At 34.8% G+C, this 17,487-nt stretch overlaps 1 protein-coding gene across 2 annotated transcripts in view; it reads left to right on the top strand.

Annotated features, from left to right (window-relative positions):
• LOC106151934 (hepatocyte growth factor receptor) overlaps nt 1-17,280 on the top strand; it is a 35,094-nt gene extending 17,814 nt beyond the window's left edge. For both annotated transcript variants that reach the window (XM_087014583.1, XM_087014582.1), the window contains exons 5-20: nt 5,159-5,338; nt 5,781-5,923; nt 6,409-6,547; nt 7,700-7,836; nt 8,437-8,655; nt 9,078-9,177; nt 9,531-9,791; nt 10,098-10,256; nt 10,611-10,881; nt 11,122-11,292; nt 11,678-11,776; nt 12,083-12,267; nt 12,650-12,759; nt 13,251-13,413; nt 13,837-13,973; nt 14,135-17,280. In XM_087014583.1, the coding sequence (XP_086870709.1) occupies nt 5,159-5,338; nt 5,781-5,923; nt 6,409-6,547; nt 7,700-7,836; nt 8,437-8,655; nt 9,078-9,177; nt 9,531-9,791; nt 10,098-10,256; nt 10,611-10,881; nt 11,122-11,292; nt 11,678-11,776; nt 12,083-12,267; nt 12,650-12,759; nt 13,251-13,413; nt 13,837-13,973; nt 14,135-14,342 (2,682 nt within the window). In that variant the 3' untranslated portion in view covers nt 14,343-17,280. The remainder of the gene's footprint in view (nt 1-5,158; nt 5,339-5,780; nt 5,924-6,408; nt 6,548-7,699; nt 7,837-8,436; nt 8,656-9,077; nt 9,178-9,530; nt 9,792-10,097; nt 10,257-10,610; nt 10,882-11,121; nt 11,293-11,677; nt 11,777-12,082; nt 12,268-12,649; nt 12,760-13,250; nt 13,414-13,836; nt 13,974-14,134) is intronic.
• The last annotated feature ends 207 nt before the right edge of the window (nt 17,281-17,487 follow it).

Raw genomic sequence — 17,487 nt, 5'->3', positions numbered from 1 at the left:
TTGATGCCAGCAAGAAAAAATTAAAAGGAAGTACGCAATAAGCAAATAAAAATGATGGAAATGATTTTTTTCAAGTTTTATCAGTTATGAAGGCTTTGTAGACTTGTGTTAGCTCAAACAGATTTGGCAAAAAAAAAAAAAAAAAGATTAAGAAAAGAACTTTGCTTGAGAAGGAAACAAAGAGTAGCCGAGTTTTTGTCAGTTTTGCAACTTGAATTTTAAAATTGAACACAAGGTGGTTCACTTATACGCTATTATAAGAGTCAGGGAAGCTTTATTCAGCTATGTGTGGTATCTTCTTTAAACTGTTGCTACTTCACTTTTGAGAACAATTTCCTTGGCCCAAAAAGAGTTCTCATGATAAACTCTTATTTCTTCAATTAAACTTCTTGTTAAGGGTTGAGGATGTGGAAAATTTGCCGCTGACCTTATTTTCAGGGTCGTGCAACTTTAAGAGACCGCTGGGGTCGCCAACAATGGGTAAGAGGGAATTATCAGTATCAGGTTTCAGCCTCAGAATTATTGTGCAATTAGAAATGATTTTTATTTCGATCAAGTACAAATGGGTGTCTCTGTGGTGAGGCGACATTGCATGTGAAGGCTGGGTAAACATGTGACAGCTTTTGAGAAAACAGTACAGTCGGTTCAGACAAGGGCTTCTTTTGACTGTTGTTGTCACCAAAGTTGCTGTAACGTCAGATAAAAGACAGTTGATGGAGGTGTGATCTCTGCAATAAAAAGTGCAATGTACCTGTAATCAACCTAAGCCTGAAAATTGATCTAAATTTTTAGACCAAAATGTCCACTGTGACCCCAAGAAAATTGGTGATACAAGTAGTCCTATTAAGTGGAATATTGGGCCTTTCTTTATAACAGAAAAAAAAAAAGACATGCCAATTGTTTCTGATCAGTAATTTTGATAGTGAAATGCTGTGACTTTAAACATGAACTGAAGTAAAAGTTTAGACCTATTTACGAGAAAAGGTTATTTTGTTAAACTGGTCCCTGGAACTAGCTGAAGAAGGAAGAAGGTATTTTCAGTTGTTCATTAGGTGGGGTGCTGCTTGGCTGGCAACTTTATGATCAATACAGTTAAATCACGTGGAAACTAGAAAATATATTTATTCCCCATGAGAATGCATCCAAAATAAAAAATGAGCTAGCTGAAGGGATCTAGGCACTTTGGCAGTTGTTCATGTTTTGTGTGATCTCTTATAAGATCAGTGGTCTGTAAAACGACGCAGGGATATCCTTTTGTTAACGTTTTCATCCACCAAATCCTGCTGGCACTAAACCAGATTTATTCATAAATTGTGATAGCTTTGATGGATATAAAAAAGAAAATAAACAACAAAAAACGAAGGAAAAAGTTTAACATACTGAAAAGAATATGAAGCATTCACCATATAAAATAAATATTTACAGAAGGTAACTTGTTTCACTTAAAAAATGTATTGGTGTAGCTACATTGAAAATATGTCTGAAGTCAAATGATTTCAAGTAAATTATTCAAGACCTATAGTGGATACTGGACTGAGCTGGGCTCTGGTAATCTATCCTGTTATTGTCAAGTTATCCTTGCCTGAAAGAAGCTCAGAAACAATCACATTATCCCTTAAGTCACTAACGGTAAAATTAATTTTAAAAAACTTTAGGGGTCAGTTTTATGTCTTGATTTAGTTAAGCCAGAACAAAAATTCTACTGAAAATTTGTTATCAAGAAAACACTCATTGCATGAGCCCAGGAAATGAGATTAGGAAATAAAATGGCTGCCAAAATTATATGGGAAGTTTTTTTGCCAAAACACTGATTTACTGTTATATATTACAACCAGACATGCTGCTCTGAGTTTCGTAGATGCCTTAAAAACAAGCTTGGGGCTTTAATTAAGTTTGAACATTATTTATTTGAAGGAAAAAAGGGGAAATAGTGGGAGTAGATAAATTTCTACAATTGCTCTGTTATTAATTGGTTGCATACAGTCTTGTGTGGGTGCCTGCTATTATAGTGTACTTTGGTTTGTTTATGGCCCAGATTTCCTGTGGTGTACATTATTTGGTAGCTACATTGATGCATATAACAGACTTGAGATTTAATTTGCCCCCCCCCCCCCCTCCCCCTCAAAACCCCCTTCTGTCCCTGTATAGTCCCTGTATAATAATTTACTTATTCATTTCTGGGATCTCTCTCTCTCTCTCTCTCTCTCTCTCTCTCTCTCTCTCTCTCTCTCTCTCTCTCTTAAAATTCTGACTTTATATGCTAAATTATTGGTTACTGAAGGGTCTTTAATAAATAACTTTACAATGTTCTATACTATCAAGTAAATGCATAAGTGTTTCACGGAAAACCTGAGATTCCGACGCATGCTCATTAGAGATCTTTTATAAAGTTGTGTCTTATTATGTGAACAACCACCACTTCTGATTTTTGCACCAGTTTCAGTGAGAGACTAGGTTAAACTAGAATTTAGAATAATTTTTAATCAGATTTGTCAGCTGAATTGGCTGTTAAAAGTGCCAGTTATGTTTCCGTAATGCATATTGACACCAGTGTCTAGAAGTTAATTGCAAGAGAATTGTTTTCAGCACCAATTGCCAGTTGTCACTGCTACTTTCTATTTGACTTGACACTAGTTGTACAATGATAGAATGACAGAATAAAATTGAAATTTTGGCTATGAAGAAACATTTGCAAACCCATCCCTGTGTTAAGGATCAGGCCTTAAAAATGGATTAGGAGTTTGCGAACTTGGGCCTCAGATTTGTGACCAAATTTATGACTCAAGCCACAAATTAAGTACCTGAACACAAAATTAGTAGCCATGAGCACATCATTATAATTAGGACACAGAAACCACTCTGGTGCTGTGTTGGTGCCTACTAATTTCACATTGGGGTACTTAATTCGTGTCTTGAGTTGTTAATTTGGACATTTTTACTCCCAAATCTAAGGTTTGTGCTAGCATAGTATGGCAAATATTATTTATGTGGCCTGAGGATGATGGAGTAGCAGTTTTCATGGTGATGCTGATCTAGCTCTGTTTGACTTCCTTGATACTCGGGGTAATTGTCACCTCCATTAAATGCCAATGAAAGAAGACGTTTGATCGACATTGAAGCAAAGGATATAAAAAAGTCATTTTGTTACGAAAGAACATTTGCTAACGAAAATATTTCATCTCACTCTTTGCCAAGAATTAAGGAAATACGCCCTTGCCACTTGAACACATAAATTTGAAACACAACTGCCCCCAAAACATGATGTCATTTTGTCCTCCCTGCTAGAGTTACACACCAAATGAGCACTAACAGCCAAAACTAATTCGTGTATTTAAAGTATGCTAATTGTGTGTTTTAAAATTTCCCCAAGTCAGATCTCCTGTGTCTACATACCCTGCATCATCCTTATAGAGATATTCTGTGATTATACTTGGTGTTTTCAATGGTAGGAATTGTTATTTCAAAGATACCGTATTTTAAGTTATAATTTCTTAAATTTAGAACTTTGAGTGGTAGCAACAAAATTTTTAAAAAAGGCTACTCTTTAGATCTATTCTGTGCAGTAAAAGCACCATAAATGCTATTTGAAAATATAATTTTGTGATAATAAAATCATGTATTTTAAAGTTTGATTTTGTAGAATTGACAAGCAACAAGATGTGACAGGGATAATTATCAATCCCAATCCAAACGAAATCTTATTTATAGATGAAATATATTTTAGTATTTGGTATTTTTGTTGTTGAAGATAAAATTGGTGATTTTTATGTTGATGTTTTAATGTTGATGAAATTTCACCGATTTAAACTGGCTCTATTTCCATATGTTTGTGATAAGTGGGCTTTCATGAATTGCGTGGCAATGGCGGAGAAAATGGGAGTGTCTTTTTGGGGGTGGTTAACCCTTAAATCTAGACCACTTTGGGTGATAATACAAAAAGATATTAACCACAAGCAATCCTGTTTGTAAAGTTTCCCAAAATTGTGAATTAGAGTGCACTGGAGCAGCCATGGAAGATAAGGGTCAGGTGGTTTGTGACACCTACTGCTTTTAGGCTCCATAGTGTACATGTTAGAATTTTTTCTTTTTTTTTTCATTTTTTTTCACCCTCCTAATTTCCTTCTCATTGTCCCATTTTACCACTGACTTGAAGTCACATGCATATCTTAGTGTTGGGGGCATAGATAGATTGAACAAAATAGGACTTATCATTTTCGATGTTTTAATAAGGTTTTATGTAGGCTATCACTGACTAGGCAGTAATATGGGCAAAAACATTTTTTGTCTTCATTTTTAAGGATTTTGTACATTGTTATTTATGTTTATTTTATCAAATTAGGATAGCAGATATCATTGGACTTACTCCCATTTTTGTGTCTGATGATGCATGTGGAAATTACATTAAAAAAGATAGATTTCAGCTCATTTTATAGGGAAGGTCAACATTTTTCCATCAGCCATCTCCACACAGTAGCCTGTGTTTGAACATATTTTTATGTTTATGTTTGTCCCTGGTTAGGTTTTTATACAAGGAAGTCTCTTATAATTGCACTATTTGAATTCATCATGGGTGTGGTGTGACTGGCCCAGATATTTTCTTTGAAGTTGTCCCAGGCATAAGGCAAGACCTGTCAGAATGTCAGAGAAAGAATGTAGAATGGAAAATTATTGCTTTGGTCCTATGTCCTTATTGCATTTGGCAGTGAATGTGGGTTGCATTAAGTCAAAACTAACACTGGCTGTCTTAAACTTTAATATTTATCATATTGTATACTTGTAACATGGTAAACTGCAGTGTAAGGACACAATATCTGTACAGTAGTAGGTACTGTTCATATGTAGCAACAAACTTGGTATTGGGACTGTATGGAATAGTTTATATTGTGCTGCCATCTATAGGGACTTGTTTTCATTATGTTGGACTTGAATGCTTGATACTTATCTTGTGTCACCCACTTAAATCCTTTATATTAATGCCATATATTGATTAATGTTTTTCAGGTTCAGCTGTTTAAAGGAAAATAGATTTGATTTTCTCCTTGGACAATGTCCCTTCCTATCCATAATAATAATAATAATAATAATAATAATAATAATAATAATAAGGTATAAATAAATCAATCATATATTAAATCTGATTGCTCCTGTTATTTTCCAGATCACAAAATTCCCCCTAGAGTCTTGTAAGGTGTACAACGAATGTTCAGAATGCGTGACAGCTTCAGATCCTCTGAATTGTGGGTGGTGTGCCAACGAATTGGGGCAAGGCGAGTGCAAGATGAGGCAAGAGTGCTTCAAGAGATGGACCAAGGATAGCTGTGCACCGCTCATCTATTCTGTAAGAACATTTGATATCTTAATCAGAAAATTGCTCATAGTAATAATTTTAAAATTTTAAAACATTTCACCTGCATGTTTCATTATGGTGACAATTTTACAATGTGGGTTATTACATAGAATTTAATTTATCTTTTGAATCCTTTGTTTTTTTTCTGTTTTTTTTTTTTTTTTTTTTTTTTTTTTGTCAGTTGTTTTATTGAATCATTATACAAGCATTGCACCTTCTCATCCGCTCTTTTAGCATGACATTGACCCTTACCAAGCATGTAAAATGAAAACATGAATTACTTGTAAAAAATACATGGTAAAACATATTTGTGAGATTTAATGCCATATTGAAAGTTTGTCTTCTTTGACTTTCTATCATGGAGAAAAATTGCCAGGTGGGTTGATTTTTTTTATGGACAATTAATCATTGATAAAAAATGTCCACTCCACAGGTCACCCCACAAACTGGACCTGTCCAAGGTGGTACACAAATGACCATACAGGGGCGGGATTTTGGCTCCAATCAGAGCCAGGCAGTGGTGGAAGTGAAGATTGCCGACACAACGTGTAATGTCACTTACAAGGATTCCTCAAGGTGAGGGGAAACTTGCAACCTTGGGGTCAAAGGTCACTGGAATGTCTGAGCTCTTTTATCAATATTTCTCGGCCATCGCCTGTGAATTGGTGAAATTATAATTAAAGATAATGGCAGAGGCATGCTGATGAAAGAGGAGAGTTTGCAGAGGCCTCTGATTTTTTTTTTTTGATAATCTGTCTTAGACCCCATTCCCATAGACACATTATCTCTACATAGATTGATCCAACTCCACAAAGATTTTTGCTGAGTGCGTGCCTCTTCCTGTGGTTAAGTAAAATACAGGAGAGCTGGTGATTGTTCAAGTACATTGTAAACAAGAGGAGGGATGTCATTCAGTCAAGCTGATTGCACTTAGCAAGAGTCCCTGCAGAGTTAGATCAACTTACACATACTGATAGTGTACATACATACATCTGCAATCGAAAGCATCAATTTAGTGGAAGAAATCAAAATGTATCTCTGAATTCTGTTTTTTTCCCCAGAATTCTGTGCACCACTGGTGTCTCGGCCAAAGGAGAAATAGATAGAGAAGTGTATGTTCGAGTTGTTGATAGAACAAAGACAATTGTCAAGTATCTGATCGAAGGCCAGGCGCGTTCGCAGCATGTCTTTGCATACAAGGTAAGACCTGTGTGAGGTGTAATTAGACTTAAATTTACATTACTGTCATAGTGCCCATAACCTTGTAAGTATGTTGTTAATATTTGTAAATCTTTCTGTTCAGAAGTTTTATATCATTCATGAAAAAAAAATTCTTGGGGGCAGGGGGAGGCATTTTTGTATTTAAACAAACTGTCTTTAGACTTTGATGTGAAGCAATGCTGACAGCACCTATTCATTGGGTTCCACATTGAGTATGCCCCCATTCAACTCTGCTTTTTTTCCAGTTGGATATGCATATTTACTTGGAATTGAATAGTAAACATAAGACAAAAAAACCTAACAGAAATTAAAGATTTGAAATGTACAAGCTTGCAAGTATATATGGGTTCACTGAAGACAGTTGCACAGAATTTTTAATGTGACACCTAAATAATTAGGCTCTTATTTACCAAATTTACATGAACAATGTATACTTACAAAGTGGTTTATCAGATTTATAATTTATGATTTGAACTGCATTTAATTATTTGTTGTGATATGCCCTAATTGCATGGCTATCTTAGTGGAGATTTAAATTTAGTTATTTTACTTGTGTTGCTTTTGAGGAATTGTTTTGGTTTTTTTAAAACTGGTGGTCAGTTTAATGTTTTATGATTATACTAGAAATTGTTTGTAATGATATTAATTTTGATTTTATTTGTCATAATTCTCTTGTTTTGTTGTGTCCTTTCTTCTGAATCGTTTCAATATTCAAAAGCATCCAGGACAAAGTATTGTACATGCTTCAAAAGGCATATAATCAACACTTCAGGTTTGTTTTTTGGATATAAAAAAGTTTTAAAAGCAAAAAAGAAAAAAAAAGGAGACAGTACATAATTGTACCCCCTTTGCATTTTGGTTGTTTTAACATTTCATTCCTGCCCTTTTAACAAGCTCTCACTATCCAAAGTGTAACAAGATTGAAACACTCCCTTCTCATCTGACACTGAAGATATGCAAAAAATGAAAGCACTTAAAACAAAAAAACAAATTAAAAAAATACCATCTACTTTTAAAATAAAAATTGCAACTCTAACACATGGAAGTAAAAAAAATTACACTGCTTACCATAGAAAATATTGAAACGATTCCTAGTTGTAAAAGTCTCGCTTTTGCTGTTGTTTTGTTTAGCAACCTTCCGTTTCCTCACTTACTCCCAAATATGGGCCCCAATCTGGTGGTACCGATATTTTGATCAAGGGAAGGAATTTGAACATAGGATCTCGGCAGGCGGTCACAGTGGCAAACCTGCCATGTGTTATACACAGGTACTGGTCAAGACAAACTGAAGTCTACGTTTTTCATGGTTCTGATTTTGGTGTTATTCCATAGAAGGAGGCATGCAGGGCTTTGGCTGTTTTGGGAAAGGATGCCTTTTTTACTTTATAAAAGATTTTCATGTCCTATGATTTTATGAATATATAAGTACATTTTCATAACTAATTTTATGCCATATGTCGAAGACAGTTGAAATGCTTGAAATATTACAGAGGATCAAAGTATCAAAATTAACTTCAAAAAAATTTTATTTCCTTTGTCAATTTTTTATGAGTGTTTTGTCATTTATATTTGTATTTTGGTTATATATGTGACATGTTATCTTTGCAGTAGTAAATTTTGTCACATAGCTTTAGAATAACATTTTTCCATGAATAAAAATTTCATTACTTTGCTAGTCAAATTAATTTGAAAGATATTAAGTCAGTTTCTTTTTCATTTTAAAGTCTTGTGGGGCTTATTTCACATTATGGTAAGATTAAAAGCACACAAAAGCTTAAAAAACCTATTTTAAAAACCATTTACTATGAAATTTGCATGTAATGTCCAGTTTATAAATTAATAAGAATGCATTGGATCTTTTATCTTAGCACGCTGTCAGATAGCATTAAGTGCACCACCACAGCTTGGAACATGACTGTCATGTACAAGTACATCAGGCGCTACCTGGTGAGGAGAAAACGTGACATTGGCAGTGGCCGCCTTGAGGTCTTCATAGATGGCGCTGTGTTGAGTGATAGAAACTTGCGCTATACTTATAAAGAAGATCCGACCATAACGTCTATTTCACCAAGATTAAGTACCTTAAGGTGAATATGATAAAACATGATTCGGAGCATGATTTTGGTTTTTTTAAAACTGGTGGTCAGTTTAATGTTTTATGATTATACTAGAAATTGTTTGTAATGATATTAATTTTGATTTTATTTGTCATAATTCTCTTGTTTTGTTGTGTCCTTTCTTCTGAATCGTTTCAATATTCAAAAGCATCCAGGACAAAGTATTGTACATGCTTCAAAAGGCATATAATCAACACTTTTTGATTGTAAGAATATTAATTTGTTTTAAAAAAATAACTGAAAGAATGATTTTATGATTAACTTAAAGGTAAGTTTCATTAAAAAAATAATTTGTTTGAAAATAAATAGCAAACTTGACAGTTTAATTCATTATCTTCATCATCTAACCTTAAAGCTCTAGGAATTTTTTCATTTTTCTTTTTCTGTACTAGCGGCGGCACCACAATAACAGTACGTGGTACCTACCTGAACGTGGTGGCAAATCCAAGAATGGGATTGTCCCTGCCACAGAAAACCACCACTGCACCATTCGTAAGTGTATCAGTATGCTTTTGTAATAAAGTTGTGAAGATTTTTAAACATTTGTTTTTTATCCTTTGAAATGCTTCATTTTGTCTTTAATTGCTGCCTTATGCAGAGGTCATATATTTTGAAAAATCAATGATGTGGAAGGCACATAATCACCTGTTCAACTGCAAATAATGTTGTATGTGTACTGAAACATAGTTAAAATCATTTATGTGCAACTCAAAGTGATATCATGATTTTTATAGCATATTTTAACATGAATTAAAACTTTGAAATTTTTAAATTGAAAGTTTGAAGAAATGGTTCAACAATGACAAGAAAAGCAATACAACATTCACTTGGGCGTTTACTTGCAGGCATGTGTAGCTGCAAACGATGGCCTCAGTATGAAATGTGTGACCCCAAATGTCACCCATCTCATCGCAATCGCACCAACACCAGCCAGACCTACTACGGCCGATATTTGGTTTCTAATGGATGGAGTGAGTAAATTGCGGAATTTCTCCCAGACTCATCCGAAACTGAGCCCTCTGCAGATATACCCTGATCCAGTCTACACTGCATTCAAGGACAGCCCCAATCCATTTTACATTGATGATGAGCAGATTAAGATAAATGTAAGTGGTAATCTTGTAAATCACCATGTTAGATGTATCAATTTTTTTCTTACATTTGCCATTGTGTTAATGCATTTTAAGCCTTGTAAAAATCTAAATTGCGTATTATGATAGGAGTTATGTTAATCATAAGCGTGTTTGTCATTTTGAGCTATGAAGAACTAATGTACTTGTTTTCAAGGGGTGTTTTTCGGTTACCAGTGTGTAAATGCATTTCTAGCTTTATAAAACTTGTCAAGTCTGTAACAGTTGTATTCATTAGTGTGGAAAGGGGCAATTAATCCAGAATCTCTTTTTTCACATCAGGGCAAGTATCTTCATCTGGTCCACAACATTGGTGACGTAAGTGTGACTATTGGATCAGCGCCATGCACCGTGACCGCCCTTGAGTCCAGCTACTTGTTATGTAAACCAGGCAATAAGCCAGCACAGGTTGGCCCCAATGAACCTCTTTATCCAGTCAAGGTACGTATTTTGTTAATAGTAAGGTCACGGCAATTTTTAGGGAGCCCTGGTATGTTTTGTGGAAAAAAAAAGGACCCATGCTTTCCAACCTGGTGTTGTGTGTTGACCTAGTGGAGATGATCCCTGTTTTACTGTTGAAGACTAAAATAAGTGCCAAGTTGAAAAAGTGTTAGAAACCCTTACATGTGTGGACAGGGAATTGGTTATTTTATTACATGTTCAGTATTTTCAGAGAAAAGGAATCAAACACCAACATAGTTTTAATGTGCACTTTAAAAAAAAAATTACTAGTACAAGATATGGTAGCATTTAAGCAAGTTTGGTCATTATTTCTGAACTGTGTATTTTCAACAGGTGACAGTGGGCAACTTAAAGTTCAACATCGGTTCTCTGCGATACATGCAAGTGTCCAGCTCCATCATGGTGGTGGGCATTGGGGCCGGAGCCGGGTGTGCCTTTGTGGTCATCATTCTGGCATCTGTCCTGTTCTACCTAAAGAGAGCTAAAAAGGGGCCCTTCAAGCCGAAACCGACCCCCGAGCCCCTGGTGCGCTATACTGCCAACCCGCACAGGAATGGTGATAATGGACATTTGAGAGTCCACAGGCAGGGCAGTAATGACAATGGTCAGTTGTTTTGGACCACCAATCATTTATGAATAATGATCATATCTTTGAAGAGTCTTTTGTGAGAATTGTTTCAAGTGAATTGTTAAAATATCTTTAAGGTGTTTACCCAGAAATAGGATTTCCAGTAAAGCCATGATCAGTTTTTGTGTTTGTCATATTAAGTTACTCATAATTATATATTTATATATTTTTGTTTTTTTTAACCGAATAATAACAATAAATATTACCACATTTCAGAATACAGCCCATTACAAGGAGCAAGAAGGCGAGGGGTCATCACGTCACGTCGGCGAGGTGGTCGAGGTTCAGATGAGTATGGGGTGGACGGTGAAACGTTACTTCTCATCCAGGACTCTCATCTTCTCATTGAGAGGGATAATTTGATATTAGGAGAAAAAATTGGACAAGGTATGATCTAGTTGTAGGAATGTGCCATGGAATTTAGACTCTTGTAAAAACTTTTTTTGGTTGTTTCAATTATCAGTTTGTGAACTGAACTGATCTAGCTGTCAGTGAATTGTGCATGTTGATATTACATTTGTTAAAGAAATGAGTTTGAAGCATATCTAGCAAATATTTAGTAAAAAGTATTTTAGCCAATATTCATTGCTTTCAATTTACATATTAACAGTAAGGTCACTTGTGTGTGTACATGTGCATTTGTGTGTGCTGCGTGTGTTAGATTGTACAAGCACATGCAACAGTAACTTTTACACCACAGTTTAACCCATTATTTCTGATACTTCTTTCTTTTTGTACAAAGTAAGTCATCTGCATTATTATTTTACTTTAGGTCACTTTGGAACAGTGTTCAAGGGCTATCTGACGGTCAAAGGACAGAAGGAAGAAATGCTAATGGCAGTGAAAACATTGCACAAAGAATTTAAAATTAGTGAGTTAATTTTGAACTGTTTATGGTGTTTGTTATGAGTATGAATTCATATGTGTTGTTTTTTTTTTGTTAGGTGGTAGTTATGATATGTTTAATTTAACTTGATATATTGTAAAAAAGGGAAAAAGATTTTAGTCTGTACCATTAGTTAAGTTGTTTGTGAGCTAAATAAATATCTTGTTGAGCTCAATTTGAAGTAATGTGATAAAAAAAAATACAATCCAAATATATCTCAAATACATTTCTTTTAAATCAATCCAGGCAGCATTCAGACTTTTACCCATTTAATTCCCTTTATTCATTAAGATTATGAAAACTCTGAAGATGATCGGAAGAAGTTCTTGAAGGAAGCGCTGATCATGAAGGACTTCAACCACTGTAACATACTGCAGCTGGTGGGGATATGTATGGACACTGACAACACCCCTTTGGTAGTGCTGCCTTTCATGAAACATGGAGACCTGTTGTCTTACATTAGGAACGAGGGCCATGTAAGTGGAAAGCCAGGAAGGACAAGTTTGAAATAGTGTCTCTGTTGATATTATTACAAATGATGTTTGTTTGAATGTGAGAACTGTGCTTTTTGATGTATTGCTATCTAAAGGATAAGTGCGTGTGTGTGTGTGTGTGTGTGTGTGTGTGTGTGTGCTAAAGAGAGAAAAAGAGAGAGAGAAAATGTGTGGATGTGTGTGTCTGTGAATTCATGTGTGTCTGTTGTTGTTTGTGCCTTTCCCCTCACCAATGGCCAGTAAGCATGCCTGTTCTATGTTCCAAAGCAGATAACATTATTGATAGCCAATCACAAAGCAGCTAACATTTTGACCCACCTATCACAGAGGATATAACATTGTGATGTTTTTTTTCTCTTTCCAGATGCCCACAGTCCGTGACCTGATCCTGTTTGCCATACAGATAGCCAGGGGGATGGCTTACCTGGCAGAACTGAAGTTTGTCCACAGAGACCTGGCAGCTAGGAACTGCATGTAGGTTGCCACCCCCCACCCTCCCCAAGTCCTAAATTTGGACAAAAAAAGAGAAGGAAATAATTTTATAAAAAAAGACATAACATATTTTCTCCCTAACTCTTAAATTTGCAAAAAAAAAAAAAAAAAAAAAGGGAAATTGTTTTTTAATTTTATAAAAAGGAGACATAAAATCTTTTCTCCCTAACTCCTAAATTTGCAAAAAAAGGAAATTGTTTCTTAATTTTGTAAAAAAAAGAGACATGGCATCTTTTCTCCCCTGGACCCCAATCCCTAACTTTGCAACAATAAAAAAGACAGGGTCTTTTTTTAATTTTATAAAAAAGAGACATAACATATTTTCTACCCACATCAATCACAACTGAATCATTGATGTGAGCCCCAAAAGTTAGAGAGTATTAGAAGATAGAAGCAGGTCCTTGTCATGTTACAGGCATGGGGACTTGGTTTATTTTCTTACCATTATAAACAATAATGTTTATGATGTTTAGGTTGGATGATGGGATGCACGTCAAAGTTGCAGACTTTGGGCTCTCAAGAGATATCTACGAGCACGATTACTACAGTAGTGAGGATAAAAAAGCAAAACTCCCAGTGAAATGGATGGCACCAGAGAGCATGGAGAAAAATATATACAACTCCAAAACAGATGTGGTAAGTATTCTAGTCTACAAATTACATTTATTTATTTATTTTGTTCTTGTATGGGCTATAATCTTATAATCTTTCAGTGAGGAAGACGCAAAATAAGCCAGATTATGAATTATTTGAAAGACACAGTTTAAATGTTTGGGGAAGTTTTAATATTGCCTTAATTGGTAAAAGATACATGCATTAATGTTTTCACACAGGCATACAAACACATGCAGTGGTGCATAGCCTGGCCTATTTTGTAGATGCTAACAAAAATAGTGTGGTGAAATGGAGGTTAAAATCAAGAGTATGTTTATGAGTTATTATACAACATGAACAGATGAACATATGTTTTTGAATTATTATAGAATATAAAGAGATAAGGCGACATAGAGAAATATATCATCGAAGAAAATGATTGCATTTTTCCCCCTCTCTTTTCAGTGGTCATACGGTGTTGTACTGTGGGAACTGATGACCAGGGGGGTCACTCCATACCCTGATGTGGACAACTGGGATATCCTCAGATATCTTAAATCTAACAGAAGATTACTGCAGCCAGAGTACTGTCCAGATATGCTGTGAGTACCCCCCCCCCCCCTTCATCCTCTCTCTCTTAAAACTTTTTCTCAATAAAACTTTCTTGGTTGAAGCCAAGCCAAGAGCCCTGTTAATTAGAAAGAATTAAGATTTTTATTCTAGAGTAGTTCTAATTTCTTGATTTTTATTTCCTATTTATCAGGTACAGGGTAATGCACCACTGCTGGGCAGCTGTCCCTAAGGATCGGCCCACTTTCCAGGAGCTTGTTGAAGCAGTCAGCAGCGTAATAACTACTTTAGAGCAAGGCCAAAATCGTGTCAACTTAGATGACATATATGTCAACGTCCCTCACGATCAAGGATATTTGATGCCAAATGAGTCGTCCGGTTCCAGGATGACCGTGGTATGATCAAAATGAAAAAGAAGAAGAAGAAAAAAATCAGATCCCAGTCTAAAAAATTATGCAACATCATTGTCTAGAATGAATTTCAGATCAGGAGTATATATTACATATATGCAACTGGGCCAAATGCTAGCTTCACCAAAGCCTCAGATTCTTAAAATGATCAGTGTTTAAAGAAAACTTTAATGACTTTGGAGGCAGTATGTCCTCAAATCTGAAGCCTTGGTTAAAGGTATCCAGTATGTATTTTTGCACCAGTCTATTTTGACATTGCCAAACTGTTTATTGAAGATGTTATGCGTCAACACTAGAGATGTGACTGTGAAAGAAACCATGAAGGCATTGCCGGAGATTTGCATTGGCAAGGGATTCGACAACAGCAGATTACTGACCTTTTAGTTTTGTGTACTTATTTTGATATGTCAGATACGTGACTCCAAATATTGGGGGGATGCTTTTCCTGTTTGAGTACAAGCTTATTTCTTAATGCGTAAGTTGCACTGTTTTGAACACTGCATTAGATGAAATTGTGCTGTTCCACAGTATATTTTATCTCTATTACATCCCAAATGCTTCATAAAAATTTTTACAACCTAAATTCTAACCACCTAAAGTAGATAGACTCAGTGTCAAGGTAAAATGTTATTCTCCTGCTTCTGTTTCTTTAAATTGCTTTGGATAAAAAATGAACAAAGAAATAGAGTTATGAGGGAAAAGAATAAAATAACTGTTAAAATTCCTAAAGAAGGCTTTATAGATATAGAGATCTTATGAAAATATGCTGTAGAGATTATAAGCTTGAACTTGCAGTAAAAAGTTATGCAAAATGTAGATAGCAGAATTAAGTATAGGCAAATTGCAGCCGCGCAAAGAGTGGTGGTTTCCAATGGAAAGTATTCCATTTTTAATGTGATATTGGAAAAAAAAACATGTTGCCATGAAGTGTTACATTGTCAAAAGCATGAATTTCAAAGGATTTTAATATCATTATTATTTCTGTGTATCTGATTGTAATTTTTGGCAGTATTTGACAATGGTAAAATACGTATGGATTCTGCATCAACAATTTGGTGCCATGCTGTGCATTTTAACAATATGACTAAGGGCTTACATTGCACATTTCAATATTTTGAAATGTCAGTTCCTTTTGTAATATATTTTATGCCTTTTAAAGATGGTAGACTGTATTTTTATAGAATTATTTTAAGAATGTACACATGCACACAATGGCGCACTTAAAAGTTATGTGTGCCATATTTACAGACATAAAAGCGGACTCCAATATGGCAGCCAATTCCAAAATGGCTCTGTCATGACTCCGTAATCTGCATTGCCATCTGTACATAATCTTTTAAATTTTTAGTCAAATTAAAAATTGCATTTGCTGTTTTTTATAAGTTGCAAAATCACCTTGTTTTGTTCTTATTTCATAGTTTTCTTAGGTTATTTGATTTAAATGTTCTTTGAATATACATGGATACTGCTGCAAGCCATAAAAGGGCAGGCAGCCAAGACGAAATAAGCGAATATTGAAAAACATTACTATGTGATTTTAAGTTAGAAGAAGCAATGGTTTGCTTTAGTTCTTTTGTTGAGTAATATATTTAATATAACTATGTGATGCAATAGAATGCACACATAACATAGCTACAGCTTACAGAGCTTATGTAAAAATCAAACTAAAACAAAATTGGCTAGGTTTTATTGCATATTTTTTTAAAACAGAACTTATCAGCCAGAAACATCATTAGAATCTCTTTTTTTTACTCTTCTTAACTTACATATTTGTCTTGCAGGTGTCATATTGTTTATATCTGGGACAATGCTCGATGCCATTTTTTTAATTGCTCTAGTTTTTTTCTAATAGTAAGAGGGCACAATAGATATATTGTGCACCACAATTTGATATATCCTTGGTGTATTGCTAATGCTTACAAATTGTACATGTGATGTTTATTTTAATTGTCTTTTTGTATTAGAATTCAACATATATATATTTTAGGGCTAAGAGATATCAATGTGTAGAACAGAAATGTTTTTTAAAATATAGACAACATTTGGGTTCGCCTGTGCCTTAAAGTTCGATAGCAATACCTGTATATATTAGTTTTTAACATGCAATGTGGTTGTAAATAAAGGCTAGCAACTGTTTATGGAATGAGACTGAGACTGCCAAGTGGAGAGTGTAATAATATGCAATATGTGTATATTTTGTGTTGTACTGTATATGAGATCTGCAAATCCTATTTGTGCCAATATTTGTGTATTTTTTCACTGAACTACAACATGTTTTGATGTTTGAAAGTGATACTAGTTTGCTCACGTACTTCCACGTTTCTGCTCTTGTGAATATTCCCGCCACGTAATGAAACTATTTGATATACATAGTATTATATGTGTTTTACCTGGCATTTTGGCAATAATTAATGTACTTGGCTAGTTATGTCTTTGCATTATATGACAATTTTAACCCATGCTTGTAGCTTAAATATGAATGTACAACTTGTTGACTGTGGAATGGCTATATAACAGTCAAACATTGTATATTTATATTAGATTTCCAGTCTTCAGAACCATTATACTCCCTAAACTTCAGCTTTTGCATGTATGTAAAGGTTGAGCATTGCTTTAGGTAAACAGCAATTTATGTTTTTATGGCTGTGCAAATATGATGGCCCAGGGGTCTTCCAAGCTTTTCATATTTGAGGTCAAAACGGTTGAACCTCTTTTTTACCTACTTTTTGGGACCAATTCACAGCATATGTGTTGACTGATGTATTTAAGGATTTCTATTTCTATACTAAGGCATCTTTGTTTATGATATAAGCCTGCATTTAAAGATGTACTTATGAAAAACATAAGAATTGACAAAATTTGTAAAATTATACAATCATTGTCGATATTTATCGGAAGACCCATTAGTAATAAATCTATGAAAACCGAGGCTGTTTGTTTTAAGGTTCTTCATTGAGTGATAACTACTATGCATGCGCATGGTATGGTAAATGTCCTATGGTTGACTAATATCGTCGTCATAGCGTAAAGCACTATTTGAGGTTTTGAATGCTATTAAACAAATCTAAGTGAAAGCCAAGCATGTCCCAACAATCATTTTCAAGCACTCTGGTCCGTACTACAGTTTTAGTTCCTT

The sequence above is a fragment of the Lingula anatina genome, chromosome 6 (assembly GCF_051362555.1).
Source record: "Lingula anatina isolate TDL-2025a chromosome 6, LinAna3.0, whole genome shotgun sequence".
NCBI classification, from domain to species: Eukaryota; Metazoa; Brachiopoda; class Lingulata; order Lingulida; family Lingulidae; genus Lingula; species Lingula anatina.
The sequence above is the reverse complement of the archived record's forward strand: the minus strand, read 5'-3'. Positions and strand labels throughout refer to the sequence as shown.